At 45.9% G+C, this 20,309-nt stretch overlaps 1 protein-coding gene across 1 annotated transcript in view; it reads right to left on the bottom strand.

Annotated features, from left to right (window-relative positions):
• The window catches only part of LOC138249291 (extracellular calcium-sensing receptor-like), a 137,887-nt gene extending 132,673 nt beyond the window's left edge, over positions 1-5,214 (bottom strand). Inside the window, exon 1 of the mRNA XM_069203247.1 lies at positions 5,076-5,214. Coding sequence (XP_069059348.1) covers positions 5,076-5,214 — 139 coding nt within the window. The remainder of the gene's footprint in view (positions 1-5,075) is intronic.
• Positions 5,215-20,309: the final 15,095 nt, after the last annotated feature.

Below are 20,309 nucleotides of genomic sequence, written 5' to 3'. Positions count from 1 at the left end.
CTTCTGTGCATTATCCCACTAGCGTCCGCTAGTGTCTTTTCTACCTTCCTTATCTTAGTCTCGAACTTATTTTGCTGCTGCTGTCTAGCCATTAGTTCCCAAATCGCTAGAGCCTCAAACTGTGCTGGCCTTAGAGGTACCTTCATGTCGTACATCGCGAATCTCAAATTCTCTAGGATCCTTATATTGAATGTCCTATGGACCGGGAACGCTACGCTCCCATGTTTCTCTGTCAGCTTGTGCCATTGCTTTAGCCAAAGGCACGGAGCTACCCCCTTTTCCTCCATTACAATGTAAGCTGGTGTACCTTCGGGCGGCGTCTCCTCTCCTACGCTCGCTTTAATGTAAGACTCCCCCTTCATCGCACTCCTTAATGCTTTAAAAAATGTCATTTTCTCGTCTTTTATTTCACAAAGTTTGTAATCAATAAGTGACTTTAATTCCCGGAATACTCTTCGCTTGCCTTTCCCCTTCCAATCGAGCCCCACGGACTGCGTCCAATCCGTGCGCGACCCTTCTCTGCAACCAACCTATCCCAGCGCGGCTCCTAGTGACGTCACACTCACACACTGCGGCTGACAAAGCCTCGCGGCTAGTCCTCCTTCACTCAGCTCCTCTCGTAACAACTTCTGGCATGTATCGCGAGCTACCAAAAATATAAAACAGATCTGTCGGTTTTCTACAGGAGGGGTAACACAATCGCTTCAGGACCTTAGAGATTTTTCACTAGCCTCGGCAGTTATTCCATCTTTCTCGGTCCCCACTTTCGCAAGCAAATCTGACCCGCAGACTGCTCTCAACTTGTCAGTGATCTATTCTAGTGCACTTAGAATTTGTCAAAGCCCGAAGTCGAAGTTTCTTTCACTCCCTTAACACACGTACCGACTCGTTGACCACGCCCGATCAACCTACTAAACCGACCAGACCACAACATAAACAAGTGTCTCATACACTTTTCAACATACTCCGGAGTCTCTTGACCTCGCAGGGCCCGTCTCAACAACAACAACCACGTGGACCTTTTTATGCACGAAGCGCCACATGCACATGAAGTTGGACGACTTCCCTACTCTCACACTCGGAGTCGCACCTCCGCTATTTCTATGAAGTTCGACGACTTCCCTACTTCTACACTCGGAGTCGCACCTCCGCTATACTCTAAAATCCTCGCAACCTTTTCACACAATCTGCGGCAATAAGCTGTGCAAGCGCAAAATCCTAACTTCACTCATACCATCACTAGTACCGCCAACGCTGATCCCACACCTCCATTCTCTTCATTCGCAAGCTCCGAGATCCCGGGAAAGTCGTGGTGGACTTAGCCCATCATCATTTTCTCAATCAGTTTTATCCAAGAAAAATCTAATTCAACTTCTCGAGTGGGGTCTCAAAGGGGCGTAACCGTTAATTCAACACCATGTACTTTAACAGTACGGAGTCCCAAAAGGCGAAACCGTCCTCTGCTACCATCTACTGATAGAGCGTTCCGTACGAATAATTTACCTGTATTTGGACGCTCTTTCGGCCGATGAATCTTTTGGCTAAGTGGGACTCTCTTCACCCGAGATCAGTCAATTTAATCAAATCAATAACCAATAACGAACGTAAGCAATGCCCTGATCAACATAACACTTAACAATTAATCCAGAATACATTTTGGCGAACCATGACCTTTCGGTCATGAATAACCACACCAGTTTATTCAAAGTTAATGAATTTATTTCCCTATATTAACAAAGCTAGCACAATATAGATGTGTCTCAACACCAAATGATAAACGTAAATGAACATTAATAGCTGTCCATAACAACGAAACAGGTGTAATCTATGCAGCATTTGAATAACAAGGCATTCGATGATAGCAATGCAAATCACTAAAACTATAATCTGTAATGAGGTAATTGCATACATTTAGTCAGCATAACAAGGTCTCAAATTGCATCGTGCAACAAAAGGAATCCTCATCTAACCTCAAATTAGCATCGGCATGTGGGACTTCATGCAAAAACAATTTAGCAACATTAATTTAGAAAAACTCCTAACTAGGGCTCTTATCAAGACTCAGCAGTTGGTTACCTAAAAGAAACACAATGCAATTGTACAATTTCCTTTCATATTTACCAATTACAATCAGCATTCAAGGAAGTCTTCGTCTCACAGGTACCGTTTCTCGATCAGCATGGGACGGGGCAAAGGGGCAGGGGTGGACGGGGCAGTTGCCTCACGGCGGCAAGATAAACTAATACTTCATGCAAAGGGACAAATCAAAGTTAAAGTCTCTAGGGTAAGAATCATTTAAGTCTCTTTCTCTCGATTAGAGAAAGCATCAAAGTCTCTCAAAATGGCGTCGCAGCAAGGTGGGCCATATTAGCTGCAAAATGGCGGGTAACGGCAATAATGGCTGCAATGGCTATAATGGCTACCTTCTTCTCGTGCACCTGGTTTAAATAGACAACAGTTCAAATCCAGTAGGGTCTTCCATTGGAGGGTTCATAGGTTGGCTTCAAATTATCCAATCAAAAACAACAGTTCTCAAGCTTTTACTTAAGCATACATTATCCTTGGAGACGGGTACGCAAGTTGCAACATTTTATACCAATTAACTCATTTTCAGAGCTTCCATTGTCCGCACCTGCAGATTGACCTTGGAGCAAAGAGAAAAATGCCAGGCTGGCACGAAACCTTAAGATAAGCATGTGAACGATCTCAGTGGAAAAGTACAGCTTCAAGCAGAAATACACGTTTATTAGCACATTGGAAAAATACGAGCATCTAAACCGTGAGACCAGGCAACTAGGCCGAAGCCTCCGCTAAAGTAATGCTAAGCTAAAACATTTCAAACAAGCAAATCATAGCACACGTTTACGATTATGTCGGATTAGTGCACTTCTAATACATCACGTTACATAAAGCACGCTTATAAATGTCGGCAAACTACTCTGAGGGCACATTTTGTCCCCGTACAATCTTTATTAGTTCGGTTAAAGTCACTCTTGATTATTGCAGCACTACGTTTATACGCTAATAAATGTAAAACCTTCATTTCAGCGTCATCAGTACCATCAAAGGTCCCTTAAACCTGGGCCACACTACTGGTAGTTATGGCACAGAGCAGACAGTCTTAACTCAAAGAAAATGTATAAAGGATTTAGAATTACCAAAACAGTTAACAAGTCAAAAACAATGCAATAAATATTCCACTCCAATTTGGAAATCTAGAGTACAGTTTATTCAACAAAATAAGTAAAAAAAAACTAAATCAAATTACAAGGAACAGGTATGTGAACTTTAGACGATTTAAGGAAAAATGTTTCCCAAAAGCAAGAAGTGCTAGTTAGAGATTTTTGTTGCATTACACCGGGACCTTCGCTCGATTTCAGGTTGATCCTGATCAGAGATTTTATCTTGGGATTTAGGGCCAGATGTAGGAAGCATTTGAGAATCAGTAATTAGTATTAGGTTAGTGATTGTGAAATGGTTAGGATTGTATTAAAGTGCTATTTAGTTCCAATCACAAAAATAGTCATACTAACCAAATCTTACTGACTCACTATTTTTGCAACTGGAAATAACAATTACCTGATAATGACTCTCAATTTATATTTCTTATTTCGGAATTTCCTAAAGGGTCACAAATTGCAACTTGTAACAAAACCGAAAACGGGTTTAGTATTCACAAATTAGCATCAAGTGGAAGCAGGTGGTAAACAGATGCAAAGTCCTTCTTTCCCCAATTGCTCCTCTGCATGTCATGGCAAACACGATGAAGGTTTTTGTCCCATACCGGCGTAGGGACAGGCAGAGAGAGATCAGAGTGACTTTATTCCAGCAGACTGAGGAAGTGATGTATGAGAAGTATAGGCTGTGCAGCAATTGTGGTCCAATTGATGAATTAGACCCTGTGCAGTCTAAGGGGACATATTCTGGATTGTTTCTATCCCCACACATATATCCTCAGGAACTATCTGGGTGGTGTTGCAACAGTAGGAAGGGAATCACAAAGCTCACTTTCACATTTTTTAAAGATATTTTTTGGATGCAATGCTGCCTAAAAATAACAGACACAATGCATTTCCAAAGACTCGCCAAGATTTTCAAAAATCAAATTTGGTATTTGTTTTGTGGGTTATAGAGTGTGTGGATGAGGCAAATATTCTAATTTGTCACCAAAGTGCTACAGATCTTTTTATGTCCCAATCGGAAAAGCAGCACTCTTTAAACACACAACTTTTTGGCAACGCTGGATGCCTACTTACAGACCGTGTCGCAAAGTTTCCTGGATCAACGCATGATTCACATATCCTCAGGAAATGTGGGCTCTAAAACCGCCTTTCAAGAGGGGATTTTTGCTGTGACTTCCTTATAGGTACTTGCATTAATGTAGATAATGTTTTTTAAACCATTGTTTCGCACTGTCTCAACCCTTATAATTATTTTGACATGATGTTACCAGAGCTGCAGAAATGAAAGGTTTGACACAAATACATTTTAAACAACTATTTTAAAGATAAGAGTGTTAGAGGAGGCAAAATGAAATCTATGAGTAAGCACTCAAACTCACAATGCTATGTTAAATTCACCAGAAATTGAAAACCCACAGCATGCAAAAAGTCTCATATTTGTTAAACAATTTTTACAAATACCAACTGTATGAAAATAATAACCATTTAATGTTATGATTATCACATAAAGATTTCATTCAATGCCTCATACTTAACTTGGTAGGAGTGGCCCTTCTATTTCAGCAGCCTGACTATGAGTACACCTCTATATTGTGACGTCAGACACATATATTCAACTGAGGCAGGAAACCTGCTCCCTTTCTACAACAGAGGGTGCATGATCACTGGAACATGTTTACATAGTTTTCAGCAATTCCAGCAATGATGTAACATGCCCCAAAACTGTAACTACATCTTTGCTGCAGTGAGCCATTTCCTGCTGAATATGTGCGGGTATTCTGCTGAGTAGCCCTTTAGCTGTATTCAACAGTGAAACCCTCTTCCCATAGTTTTGCATTTTAAACACTACATAGCTACGTATTTTGTTTTGTTGCTCAGTATCCTCACACATACCATCATATAAAGTTTTCAAGATTTCATTCAAGTTATCAGTGCCACTAATCATGGAAGACAAGATTTCAGCCATGTTTTTGCCAATTATCTTTACCACATCCAATTGCTGATTCTGAAGTTCTAACATAGCTTCCTTCATGTGTGCATACTACTTTCTGGGGTGGTGTTCTTGTCTCATCGTGTCTTTGGGAGAGCTGTGGTCGTATTGGAGTAAATCTTTGCCTCCTAACTCCTTGGGTGTAAAAGAGTGTTTGACGCTGTGCAGTTATAGGAACATCTCTAGAAGATCTAGCTGCTGGTCTTCTTCCTGCTACTCTTGCAATGTGGGAGGACATGTGATGTCCACAGGGGCAGGCAGATCACTGATGGGAGTCCTCTGATCCTCTACCTCATTGAGATTCTGTTCTTCGTGGCCCTCTGAAATGGTTGATTCTCCATCTGTGGGGACAGTGTGTAATGTGATATGCAATTATAATTCTGCTGAATACCATATAAACCTAGGTAAAAGTAATTGTGTGATAAATGTATGTTTACCATTTTAACAGTTTAATTTATTTTTTACATGAATATAGAGCATGCAATTTGTGTTATTTTTTACAGTTTTAGTTCTCGAATCATATATTAAAATGGCAATTACTGTTGAACTTGAAAAGTTACAGGAGCTGTAATGGAGTAGAAATCTCATAATACATTTCTATCTAGAAGTAAAACATATTGCATTTTCATTGAAAACATAACCTTTGTGAATTGAACACAGTTACTGAAATACCATGCTAAACTTTTAATATGCTATTCTAATATTATAACATTGTTAAAAATGTATATTTTTTATATTAGTACACTTACCTGGATTTGACTTCGGGAGATGTTATGCACCTATGTTAGTTAGTCCTTATGTAGCCTCTGTTAATGGGATGCTTTTAATGGCCTCTTCCAGAGGTGTGGGGGTGGCTGTGTGGATGTGCGTCCTCCAGAGGCAGCGGCTTCCTCCCTACGATTTGCCAGCTTCTCCTTATTTACCCACTTTTGCATCAGTTTCTGTTGGCCCGACATTAAACAGTAGCATAGTGCACATTATTGCCAAAATAATAAATGGGGAAACAACATGCCCACTCTGAGGTGTGGCCAGGGAAATGAGGAGTTCCCTCCAATGTGCTTTCTCAAAACCAGTTCAGCTGCATCCCCATCCCTGTGGGTCTGGTGTCAGCCTGGCTGGGGGGACAAAGGATTGCCTTCGTCAACTCTCACCTGGTATTTCATTATTAGAGGTTTGGCCTCTTTACAAATTAATAAAGTTCCCGGATCCACTCTATCTGGTCTTCCTGCAAGGAAAAGGAAAACACTCCTCCTCTCCCAGGCCATTGTTTCTCTTCTGGAAGTAGTTTTCACTCCTCATTAAGGTGAAGTACTGGCTGGGCAACTGCTACAGAGCTAAAGCAAATGAACCCCCAGGAGCTTCAGGCACGGAAAGAGTAACATTTCTAAAAACAATTGTTATTACATATGTGTTAAGTATCTAACTTTACTATTAGGTTGGATTTGTAATAATGATTGAACTATTTGTCTAGCTGGCCCAAAACCTAGGATAACAGAATTAGTATTTTATTCTGACCCCTGGTTTTCCTTATAGGGCGGATAGGGATTTCCACACTGTAAGTATTTTCTTAGGCCTTGTCACTGTAGAGCACGATAACATTGAGGGACAGATTTATAATTATTTCACGCAGTGCAACACAAAAAGCCACTTTGCACTGCATGAAAAGAAAAGGGCAGGGATGTGCTGTATTTACCAATATATGGTTTATTCCTGTCCTTTCCTTTCAGGCACACTTGTGTAATGGTGCAAGGGTGCCTGCGTTGCAGGTAGGATTGGTTTTGTGCAATAAGGATACCTTCACAAAAACAATCCTGAGAGGCATTTTCTTCCTTCCATGTTGCTGCGCAATGCAACACACATAGAAAGAAGAAAAAACGAGGAGAAATAAAGATATTTATCTGTGTTATGCCTCACCTGGTGAGGCGTAGCATTTTGATACATCCCCCGGCCTACCACCAATATTAAATATGGGACTGCACCAGAATCCAAGGGTGGATGCATGGGAACACCCATGCTTCATCCAAGGAAGGCCTCCCTGCTCCAATGCAACACACAGCAGCGCTTCAAGTTTACCTTCATTTCTCTAGATTTATTGAGCCTTGCAGGGCCACATAACATGGCCTTGCATGGCTTGATAAATCTCATTTAGATTTTGCATTACCCTTCCACCCCCTTGCGTGGGGCAAGGGCAACTCAAAACTTTGATACATCTGGCCCTACATTTCTACATGTCTCACATTTAAAACTAGTGCATGCTGCCTTGCGGGCTACAAGAAGTACACTGGGATGAGGTGTTAATATTTGAAAGTGAGTTTTTATTCCCTGTAAAGTTTGGAATTAAGGTATATATTTCAGAAATCTGACTACACCAGTTGGCCTGAAGGCATATTTTTCTCCGTCACAATAGTGGATTGCACAATAAGTGCTGCTGTTCACAGATGACCTGTTACTTTCCATGCCATATGTGTACTGCTGCACTATACACAATGGCTCATGGGAAAGTTAAATAAGCCAATTACCAGCTAGCCATTTTAATCGCGTTTATGGGTCAGAACACAGGCACTGGGGCTTGGTTAGCAGTGTCCCAAAAAAGCAGCAGCATCAATCCAAATAAAATCAGAGTGACAGAAAGAGACACTTTCTCACATGCTTAATTGTAGGAAACATGCCTTTTTTGTCTTGTCACCCCAAGATGTTTTGCCTTTTTCTAAACTCTATTATTGCTAGCTTTAGAACTTTGTGCACTTTACCCCTACTAATCATCAGGACTAAAGTGACTGTGCGCCACTTTAACTAAGGTTACATTGGCTTAAATCTTATTGATACATTTAACTTGCCTATAAGTCCCTAGTATATGGTATAGAAAGTGCACCCTGGGCATTAAAATGGAGGCGGTCATTTTGAATACGGCAGGGTTTCCTGCCGTATTCAGGCTGACGGTCTTTCCATCGAGGGCCAGCCTCCTGGAAAACGCGCCAGCCGTATAATGATTTCCCCGCCAGGCTGGTGGGCGGAGACAGTGTCTCCGCCCGCCCGCCTGGCGGGGAACACGGCTGCAACATTGAGGGCAGCGCCAATGTTGGTGTGCGGCGGGTGCAGCAGCACCCGTTGCGCATGTCACTGCCCGTAAATCGGGCAGTGACATGCGCGACGGGACCTGCACGGGGGCCCCTGCACTGCCCATGCAAATTGCATGGGCAGTGCAGGGGCCCCAAGGGGTGCCCCGGGGCACCCCCTCCGCCAGCCTTTTCCTGTTGGGCTGGCAGCATTTGAAACATTATCCTGGCGGCGGGAGCATGGCGGTGGGTGACGACTGCCACTGGTGGTCGTCAACCTCTTCATTATGTGGCGGCTCGGCCTGTCATGCTGGCTGGCGGCTTTAGCCGCCACTGCCAGCATGGCGGGCCGAACCGCCATGTTCGTAATGACTGCCTTAATGTGAGTGGTGGACAGCAGAACCTATTGTGATATCCTCTGCATTGGCAGTACAAAGCTGGCTACATGCCTGCCCCGTGCAGCCTAACTGTTGAGTGCAAAACCTGCAGTGTGAACTGTAAAAACAGGTACAGCCCCCCTGTTAAAAATTAGTATATCACACCTCTGTAGACCTTGTAGCCCACAAAACCCAGTGCATGGTATTTAAAAGTAGGACAGGTAGAAAATTAGTATTACCATATCCCTACATTGACAAGGCCATAAAAGCTATTTTTTCTGTGGCAGGCTGAGCTGTCTAATCCAGAAAAGATTAAAGCATAGTACAGATTAAAAAACACATACTGTAACTTGGAAATGGGACCAGCTAGAAAAAAATACACTATATTTAGTAGTTCATAAAAATTAAACTCAATAGTGAAGGTGTTTTTAAATAAACATTTCAGAAAATTAACTTTTGAAACGGTACAGTTCTCATATCTCAAGGTCCTGAAGTCTAATTTGCATTAACTATCTAGCAACTCCCAGCCTAGGCATAGGTATGAAATAGGTGTGGAAGTTATCCCAGCAGCACATAATAGAATGACCTGAATAGGCAGAAATTACTTCTCTTCATTCAATGGGATATGCAGGGTGGGGGCTGTGAGCATTCTCTTGATACCACAGGGCCAAATCCTGTCTAACAGGTTTGCTGAGCCACGTGTAACCTTTTGTTGCACTTGAAAGGGAGATAAAAGGCTGCCAGGACAATTTTTGTGCATCCCCTATTTAGTTGCCTCTTTTGTCCTACCAGACTTCTGTCTCTGGGTTGGTCGTGGGTACAGTGCCTGCTTCAAACTGGATTTTAGTGTTAGATGTGGGAGGGCACTGGTAATTAACATAGTGCACCAGATGATGAGCCAGAGCATCACTCTCCCTAGAGGCAGTGCAGAGTCAGATGTGCTCACAGTTCCTTTGAGGAGGGCATTAGAGAGTGCAAGATACCTCGAGGTAGAGGCTAAAAGTCATAACGCATCCAGTGGGCTGTCAAAGAAACAACACGCAGAAGAAGCACTGATTTCTTTAAAATCTTAAACCATAACACATCACACGAGGATTAAAAAGCAAAAATCTAAATGTATAAACCATAACAATTGTAAAAAAATAACTAAATACTATACCAGAAATGTGATACTGACAACTTACATTCCTATATACCACACTTACTCGCCTGCCACCACTCCACTCACTAGGCAAAAAAAAAAAACATCTGCAGTTTGAAATAATTTCATTGTGTCTACTTTGTTCATGCTTTTATACTTAAGAATCTCTACACAAAAACTTAATATGGGTCTGAAGCCACTAAGAAGTGGTTCCTTTGGGAACTTGCTGAACTGAAATCTGGAACAATAGTATTGTGAAGCCAAAATGTGCTGCAAAAGTCACACGAGAGGCTGTTGCATATATTCTAATTATCCCTATGAGGCTACTGGATTTGGGCGGCAGAATCACCTGAATTGTAGGGTACTGAGTACAATCCCACACCACATGGTGCCTGTCGGCCTGATCTAGGTTTTCCGGCTAACTAGCAGTGCCTCATTTCTGCCCAAGAGCAGGGATGATTGTGGCAACCGGGTGCATGACAAGAAAGACTCCTCTGGGGAATCGTGGTACATCAGATCTCACCCTTTTCTCTCGCTTACATTAGTCTCAAACATGCAAAGACAAACAGAAGCAGAGTGTAGTTCAATAAGGTTTATTGAAGTAACTGCATCTTAGATAAAATGGCATGTATTGCAATAACTAGAATGATAAAACACAATAGAAGCAAAATTGTGATGAGGAGGGTGAAGCATAAAAACAGTCCCACTATACTTTCACTAGAAGGGATATATATCTTTCCTACCTAAGCTATGTTAGAGCACAGCGTGAGAATCCCTAATCCACCATTCAGGTTTCCCCCTGGGAAGACATTATCCCCAATGCCTGAGCAAGGAAGCCTGGTGTCTAAAGAGACACCGTCCCCATGTAGGCCAAGGGTTCAGCAGTCTAAGCAAGCAGCTGTAGCGAAGACGTTCTGCAACAAGCAGCAGTCTGGCTGGAATCTCCCTCTAACACGTATGGGACACAGAACTGTTTTTATAATAAAACAATGGATGTTCTAGGAAAAATGTCCCCACATAAGGATGTGTCTATTCCTGTGAATGTTGGAGACACAGCTTACCATTTTTGCTGGCAATCCTATGTGACTGCAGCCTTGAGGAAAGCACTACGGGAGCATATTAACCATAAAGACACACAATGAACAGAAACATTAAATTTGGATTTGTTTGAGAGTGAATATAGTGAGGTAATGGCAGAAGAAAGAAGTGAGAATTATCCTGCAGCTAACGGTATGAATAAGGGTTAAGAGAACGACGTCTGTGAAATGTTCAATGAGTGTGTCATTCTAGCATGAACATATGTTTCATGCATTTTAATTGCACGTTGACAATATATTATGACCAATTGATAACCCTGGAAATAGAATTATATGAGAGATAAGAGAAGCCATGTCAAAAAATATGATTAAAAACATTGGGATAATTATATGTTTTCCCACAACAGAAAGAAGAGGCAATGTAATGGCAGTCATGTGACACAGACACAAGATACAGGATGGATTCACAAATATGAAGAAATGCAGTTATTGATCTGAATTGCCTATAGAAAGTTCTATATATCTGAAAGAGGTCAGGAATCATGACCAAAGAAAACTGGGTGTTGGCATTATGAATGATTAGTATGCTTGATTTCTTGTACCTGGTTACAAATATATAGTTCACGTGCAGGATTATATGATTCTTATTCCATCAAGGGGGTGGTAAAGTCCCACTGAAGTAAGTTTTTATTTAGAATCCAAGTGCCATAAATTCAGTAAATACGGATAAACAAAATTACAAGGAACGTAGTTGTTAATCCAGTTTGAGTTGTTTATTATGTTTAGAGAAAGCGAATGACTCCCAATTGCGATGTATCAGAATAGATCCAGAAAGAGAACACAAGAGTCAGCCAACACGTGTTTCGCCCCACAGGCGCATACGCCAGGGCTTTCTCAAGGCTGAAAGAGAGGAAACAAACATCCAGCTAGAAAAACTGATTCAATAATATAGAGAAAAATTAATAGGAGAAGGCAGCACCGAGAGGTGGAAACCCGGATTCGTGCAAAGGATTAGATACTCAGATTCACTTAGTCCCACAAATTGATGGTGCATGAGAAAAATGCTAAAAAGAGTGAATAATAGAAAACGAAGAGGGATCCAATGCTTGTGTTACAAGTTAGCTATTAAAATAATGATGATAATTTAAATAGATAAGTAAAGTCAATGAAGAGACGTGATAAAAGCAACAAAGAGTATAAAGATAGTGAACAGTCAAAAATTGTCAAAGGAACAAGGTTAATGGTGCCTGTGATTAATAATTTATAATAAAGAAGGGAGAGTGAAAGAAAATGTGCGAATTAGAATTACTCAAAATAGAAATAATTATAATAGTAATATCAGAAAAAAATGAAAAAAATGAAAGAAAAAATGTTACAAGTAATCAGACATACCCTTTAGACAAAATTTGGCTTATTAAGACAAAACGTTGTTATATACATGATTGGGTATTTCATAGTCTGCAAGAGATACATACAACCGACATATGATATTTGTCGTAGGTATAAAGCAAAAGAAAACATGAACAGTAACTGTACAATACGATTGTCAAATGGCAGCTCCCTAGGTGGGTTAATAGTAAAAGTATATGTACATGAAAAAACAGTGTGTCCTTCAAGTACAAAAAAGCTGTATTGGAGAGAAACTAAATGTAACTAAAGAAAAATATGTACGGCAAAGGGGCTCCTATTTATCTAATTACTTGAGCCCCGTCTAGAAAATAACGAATTCCTTTTCGACTGTCATTTTTATTTACAACTCCAAGGGACAGCGATGGGGGCGAAATTTGCACTGCCATACGCCTGTGTTCTTATGGGAGCAGTGGAAATTTTTTGGCTTTGGAATGACCAAACGGAGCATCTTTCTCAACACATAACCTTCTGGGAACGTTACATCGACAACATCCTGCTAATTTGGCAAGTTCAGAAGGATCTCCTTCACCAATTCATTCAGACATTAACACCCAATAGTTGGGACATCGAGATCACTTATCAAATCTCCAATTCCTCAATAGAGTACCTCGATCTCTAGATCTTCATAGAAGACAACAAACTTCAGACCAAGTTCTTTCGGAAAACAACAGCAGCTAACTCAATCCTTCATGCCACCAGCTGTCATCCTCCCAGTACTATTTGCAATATCCCTAAAGGTGAATTCAGGAGAATTAGACTGAACTGTACTAACTTTTCTTACTATGACATCATTTCTACTCAAATGACTGAGAGACTTATTTCTAGGGGCTACAACCGCAACTCACTCAACAACACGAAGAAAAAACAGAGAGACATGGACCGTAATCAGTTGCTCAATAAATTTCAACAGACCAGCAAGAATCCGGTAATCCGTTTTATTACAGAGTTTCATAATGGTCATCACCTTATTCGGAAACTACTCAGAAAATACTGGTATCTATTATTGAACAACCCTTCCATCAATCAACACATTACTAATTATCGTCAAATAGGTTTCAGACGGCCCCCAACCTTAGAAACAAACTATGCTCATCGTTTTTCCATGAGAAGCCAGTTACCACTTTTCTACCGCCAAAACCAAAAGGTTTCTATACCTGTAGCAAATGTTCAATCTGCAAGCTGGGCCTTTCTAAATCCAGATCAGTTATCATCAATAACCAAACTCATTACATCAATGACTTTATTAATTGCGAAAGTTCTCATGTTGTTTACGCCATTTGGTGCTCCTGTAATCAAGCCTATATAGGCAGTACCACTCGTTCTCTCAAAACCAGGCTACAAGAACATTACCGCAACATACAGAAGCTAGACACAAAGGCACAACTAGTCGAACATTTTATGGAATTCCACTCTCACCAGCGTACCTTCACTTTCAGTGGCCTCCGACGAATCACAGCATCTCCAAGAGGCGGTAACTTACTTGTACGTTTGCGTCAGGAGGAAAGCCGTCTCATAATCAAATATGACACAGTGAACAATGGACTCAACAAAGATCATGAGTGGCATTTTTGGTTAATGTAAATTGTACTAGTTATATTACTAATTTAATATGTTTTTCTCAGTCTGACAGGTTCTTTTTAGCTGACTTTTTTCATTCACAACCTTTTTCTTCCTTTAAATGCTCTAGTTTTCTAACACCCGTGTTACATCACCATCTGTGATATTCCCATAGCTATGCAAGCAATATTCTAGTTGTGATGCATACTGTTTAAAATATTTAATTGAGTTCATATGCATTTTTGTATTGGAGGGATTGGCAATACTTGCCAGGTAGGTTTTTCGATTAGTGTTCCTTTTTTTCGGGAGTACATTAGCCCCCATTTTCTCACGTTTTCCAATTTTGTACTAACACTTTGCCCCATCATACGAGACCATATCACCTTTTATTAATTAGCTTTCATTGATCTTTTATTTTTATTGTTATTTTTATTTTTATATCTTCTCTTTTTTCATTACTCCCTTTCATTACTTCCTTTACCCTTTTTACCCTTTTCATATTGAGTTATTCCCCACAACAAGATGGTGCCGCTTTTGACCTTGGGCCAAGATGGCGTCGCCCATCCGAGCCCAAGGCAGTCCCTTCTTCTCTGTCCATACCTCGCAAACAACATCGAGGTAGGACACGTGTTTTTTCATTTCTCGATCTTGCTTAAAGATGCGATGTCGGAAGGCGTGGCTATGGGCATCAAGATGGCGGTCGCACTCTGAGAGTGCTCTGGACCCCTCCGTCATCTGCCCGAACCTACTGCCACACCCGATCCTGCTTCTCTTCCCAACCGGGACTCGAAGGGTGCCTCGGTGCCCCCTGACTCCGGGGGACCAAGGTCTGGAGCTCTGGGGTGCCTGGGTGCCGTCGGTAGGCGGCACCATCCCGGGGACCGGATCGCGCCCGAGGCGGGAGCCGCCCTGCGCCCAGTGCTGTGGCGCAGGCTCCTGAGCAAACTCTGCTGGCGGGGGTCTGCCGGGACCGCCGAGGCCACGCCCGGAGGTGTCGCGGCCTTCCGACGCACCTGGGGAGTTACGGGGCGAGTGGCCACCTGAGAGACCAGTGAGGCCGGGTCTGGGTGGCTCCGGGGCAGGCGGGTTCCGGGGGTGATCGGGGACCCCGGGAACCAGTAGACCAGGCACCGGAGATCCAGGCTGCCTGTGCGCCGTCAGAAGGCAGCGCTAGCCTAAAAAAGAAAGAGGCGTGGCGTGGAGGGCCGCGCCTTGGAGATCTGCACCCTCCTGAGCCTCTGAGAGACCGTGCTGCACGCCACCGCTCAGCGGGCGAGCGGGCCTGGTTCTGGGGCCCCCCGGAGTCTGCCGCTCGGACGTTGGCTGCGGGCCGGGGACGGCCCCTTCTAGGGACCATCTACCTGCTCTGCGCCGGGACTGCGGGGCGCTTGGGCCGCGCTCGCTCCGACACAGCGAGCAGGAGCAAAGGGGTGACGAGAAGAGGAGGTGAGGAGGGGCTGCACGGGCCCCTGACCTCGCGTGGATCCTCGCCCTGAGGTCCTGGATCTGGCGACTGGGAGAGACTTCAGCCCACCGGTGGGCGACACATGGATCGCAGAAAAAGCATTGTGGGGAGCACAGAGGGAGCCAGAGACCCCCTACCCCCCTACCTAGGGGCCGCAGCGACATGGACCCGGGCCTTTGGGAGAGGTGAGACCGAGAGCGACCTCGGGTCCCCATCAACCCACGTCCGGAGGGGCGGCGAATGCCCTGGGCTCGCCCTGGGGCGGCGCTCCATGGTGATACGGGGACAACAATAAAGACGTCCGGCAGAGGATCGCTGCCCCGGGGGAGCCCGACAACTGAGCACCTCCTTGGCTTTTGGCCTGACAAGGCGGGGGCCCCTCCATCTGCTGATCTGATCCTGGGACCCACCGCGACGGGGGAAAGGTAACCCCATCTCTCCTACAGAATTACTGAAAGACCTGGTGCCCCCTCTTGTGGGTGTTGCTCAACCCCCGAGTGCCCCTCTGGCTGGACCCTCCCCCCCTGTGGTGAATGGTTTGACTTGAAACCACCCAGAGAAAAGAGATACAGGACCCCTGTCACGGCTAAGCCTCGTCCCCGCAGGAACATAACTGCGCTTGTTCAACCCCTAGGACAACATGGGCAAAGATAGAGCCTCCAGACAGGCGCAGCTGTCCCAGCAGAGGATTGATCAATTTACCACACCGACGGTCCCTCGAACCGGAAGTGACGCTCCACCTACTGACCATGCCGCAGACAGGGTCAGTGCTATCCTTCTTGTAATCCAAACTTCACAACGGGCAGTGGAAACCAAGGGCCATATTTATACTTTTTGACGCACAACTGCGCCAACGCAGTTGTGCGTCAAAAAATTTAACGCCGGCTAACGCCATTCCAAAGCGCCATGCGGGAGCCGTATTTATTGAATGAGGTTAGCCGGCGCTGCGGACTGGTGTGCGTCAAAAAAAATGACTCAGACCAGGCAGCGCCGACGTAGGGGAAAATGGAGCTTGGGCGTCAAAAAATGGGGCAAGTCAGGCTGAGGCAAAATTCTTGCCTCAACCCGATTTGCGCCATTTATTTTTGACGCCCAGACGCCATTGACATGACTCCTGTCTTAGCAAAGACAGGAGTCATGCCCCCTTGCCCAATGGCCATGCCCAGGGGACTTATGTCCCCTGGGCATGGTCATTGGGCATAGTGGCATGTAGGGGGGCACAAATCAGGCCCCCCTATGCCACAAAAAAAAACGTAAAAATATACTTACCTGAACTTACCTTAATGTCCCTGGGGTGGGTCCCTCCATCCTTGGGCGTCCTCCTGGGGTGGGCAAGGGTGGCAGGGGGTGTCTCTGGGGGCATGGGAGGGCATCTCTGGGCTGCTTCTGAGCCTACAGGTCCCTTAACGCCTGCCCTGAGTAGGCGTTAAAAAATGACGCAAAATCGTCTGGACGTCATTTTTTAAGGCCCGCCCACTCCCGTGCGTCATTTTTGCACGGGAGTTTAAATAAGGCGCACAGGCCTTAGAGTCATTTTTTAGACGGGAACGCCTACCTTGCATATAATTAACGCAAGGTAGGTGTCCGCGCTAAAAAATGACGCAAACTCCAAGAACTTTGGCGCTAGACGCGTGTAACGCCAAAGTATAAATATGGAGTTAGCTTTGCGTCGGATTTCCGGCCAAACAGAGTATAAATATGCCCCCAAGATTGGAGAGGTGAGAGAAGAGATGGGCCTTGTGAGACAGGGCCTTAGAAATGCAGTGGGCCAAATTACAGAGGTGGAGAACCGCGTCTCCCGGACGGAGGATGACCTGGTCGACCTTAGAACCAAGGTGGCCCAACTACAAACTCGGACTGGGGAACTTCATCGCAGGGCTAAAGATGCTGAGAACCGCTCCAGGCGCAATAACCTGCGCTTCGTTGGCGTCCCGAATTTCTGGAGAAATGGATTAAGTCCTGGATGACGGAGAACTCTCTTTCACCATGGTTCGCGATAGAACAAGCGCACAGGGCCCTGGCCCCGCGGCCCCCGCCGGGCGGCCCCAAAACACCCATGATAGCGTGCTTTTTAAATTTTAAGGACCGTGATGCAATCCTCAGAGAAGCCAGGCGCTCCCCAGATCTCCTTTGGGACAATCAGAAAATTTAAATTTTCCCAGACTACACCCGCGAAGTCCAAACCAAGCGTCGATCATATGAACAAGTGAAACAGAAACTGAGAGCGATGCAACTTTCCTACATGCTCCTCTTCCCAGCACGCCTGAAGGTAATCCTCGCCCGCAAGGCACACTTCTTTGAGTCGCCCGAAGAGGCGTGGGATTGGCTGACAGAAGAAGGTATCGGGAACCGAAGGGGTCCAGCTGGTCCGTCTGAGGGATCCCGAGAAGTACGCCCAGACGCACGAGCGGACACGCGGAGAGGTCGGAAACGTACTAGATCGAGACGTGGAAGACTGAGGAGCTCCAATGCCCGAACAGATGAGGACACCCGCCCTGTCCTGGACCCCCCGATGGGGGAGGGACTGGTAGATCACCCCGGGGATCGAGCCTCGGGAGAAGAACAAAGAGACGATCGTCTGAGCCAGTGCCCCGAACTTGGTTGACATTGGCTTTACACGTACTGAACTCCAGTTCGCTGGGACACACCAACTGAACCAGGTGCCGTCCCACACAAATGGAGCAGGGTCACACCCACGACAGCGCTATGCTATGCACCCCAACGACTTTATTAAGGGCAAGGGTTTTTTGCTAGTTAATTGCAATTGATCCGACGCACAATCAATCAATCAATCAATCATAGTATTTATAAAGCGCGCTATGTACCCGTCAGGGTTTCGAGGCGCTGAGGGGGGGGGGGGAGGGGAGCGCTGCTGGTTTATCGGTCGAAGAGCCAGGTCTTGAGGAGCCTTCTGAATGCGAGGAGGTCCTGGGTCTGGCGAAGGGATGTGGGGAGAGAGTTCCAGGTCTTGGCGGCGAGGAAGGAGAAGGATCTGCCGCCAGATGTCTTGCGCTGGATTCGGGGTACGATGGCGACGGCGAGGTTGGCGGATCGGAGTTGACGTGTTGGGGTGTAGAAGTGAAGTCTGGTGTTGAGGTAGGAGGGTCCGGTGTTGTGAAGTGCCTTGTGAGCGTGGGTCAGGAGTTTGAAGGTGATCCTCTTGTCTACCGGGAGCCAGTGGAGTTTCTTTAGGTGAGGGGAGATGTGACTTCGGCGGGGTATGTTGAGGATCAGTCGGGCGGAGGCATTTTGGATACGTTGGAGGCGTTTGATGTCTTTGGTTGGGATGCCTGTGTAGAGTGCGTTGCCGTAGTCAAGTCTGCTGCTGACGAGGGCCTGGGTCACCGTCTTTCTGGTTTCTGTTGGAATCCACTTGAAAATTCTGCGGAGCATTCGGAGGGTGTTGAAACAGGAGGAGGAGACGGCGCTGACCTGTTTGGACATGGTGAGGGCGGAGTCCAGGATGAAGCCGAGGTTTCTTGCGTGGCTGGCAGGGGTGGGTGGGGGTCCGAGGACGGAGGGCCACCATGAGTCGTTCCAGGCCGAGGGAGTGCGTCCGAGGATGAGGACTTCCGTCTTGTCGGAGTTGAGTTTCAGGCGACTGTTGTTCATCCAATCGGCGATAGATTTTAGTCCCTCGTGGAGGTTTGTTTTGGCGGTGAGCGGGTCTTTGGTCAGGGAGAGGACGAGCTGGGTATCGTCGGCGTAGGAGATGATGCTGAGATGATGTTGGCGGGCCAGTTGAGCGAGGGGGGCCATGTAGACGTTGAACAACGTGGGGCTGAGGGAGGATCCTTGGGGGACGCCGCAGATGAGGTTGGTGGCTTTGGAGCGGAAAGGGGAGAGACGGACTCTCTGCGTTCTGTCGGAGAGGAAGGATGAGATCCAGTGGAGGGCTTTATCTTGGATGCCGGCTTCCTGGAGGCGGGTCAGTAGGGTGCGGTGGCAGACGGTGTCAAAAGCGGCTGATAGGTCGAGGAGGATGAGGGCTGAGGTTTCGCCGTTGTCCATTTGATGTCTGATGTCATCTGTGGCGGCGAGGAGGGCGGTCTCAGTGCTGTGGTTTCGTCTGAATCCGGATTGTGAGGGGTCCAGGATGGAATTGTCTTCGAGGAAGTGGGTGAGCTGAGTGTTGACGATCTTCTCGATGACTTTCGCTGGAAAAGGGAGGAGAGAGATCGGACGGAAGTTTTTGAGGTCGTTGGGGTCAGCCTTGGGTTTTTTGAGGAGGGGTTGGATTTCTGCGTGTTTCCAGCTGTCCGGGAAGGTGGCAGAAGTGAAGGAGAGGTTGATGATCTTGCGGAGTTCGGGGGCGATGGTGGCGTTTGCTGAGTTGAAAACATGGTGGGGGCAGGGGTCCGTGGGGGAGCCTGAGTGGATGGTGTTCATGGTTGCTATGGTTACTGCCTCGTCCACGTGGGTCCAGGCGGTGAGGCGGCAGTCGCGGGAGGAGACGTCGGGGGTGGGGTCTGGCGGTGGACCGGTGATGAAGCTGTCGTGGATGGTGGTGATTTTCTGGTGGAAGAAGGTGGAGAGGTCGTCGCAGAGTTTCTGGGAGGGCGGGATGTCGTTGGAGTTGGCTTTCGGATTGGAGAGTTCCTTCACGATGCCGAATAGTTCTTTGCAGTCGTGGGCGTTGTTGTTGATGCGTTCGGTGAAGTGGGCGCGCTTGGCGGTGCGGATCCGTTGGTGGTGTTCGCGGTTGGCGTTTTTGAGGGCGGCGAGGTTGTCGGGTGTGCGTTCTTGGATCCATTTCTTTTTGAGTTTCTGGCAGTTGCTTTTGTAGGTGGTGAGATCGTCTGTGAACCAGGCTGGTTTTCTCTTTCCTTGGGTGGTGGTGGGTTTCTTGAGAGGGGCAAGGGTGTTGGCGCAGTCGAGGATCCATTGATGGAGGTTGATGGCGGCTGTGCTCGGGTCGATTGCGTCGGGTGGAAGGTTGTTGACGAGGGTGTTGGTCAGTTGTTCTTGGGTGATTTTGCCCCAGCGGCGGTGGGGAGGTAGCTGGATGCGGTGTTGCTCTGTGGTTTTCTTATAGGTGAAATGGACACAGTGATGGTCAGTCCAGTGGAGTTCGGAGGTGTGGCTGAAGGAAAT

This window comes from Pleurodeles waltl, chromosome 8, assembly GCF_031143425.1.
Source record: "Pleurodeles waltl isolate 20211129_DDA chromosome 8, aPleWal1.hap1.20221129, whole genome shotgun sequence".
NCBI lineage: Eukaryota > Metazoa > Chordata > Amphibia > Caudata > Salamandridae > Pleurodeles > Pleurodeles waltl.
Note: the sequence above shows the minus strand (reverse complement) of the source record. Positions and strands in the feature narration are given on the sequence as shown.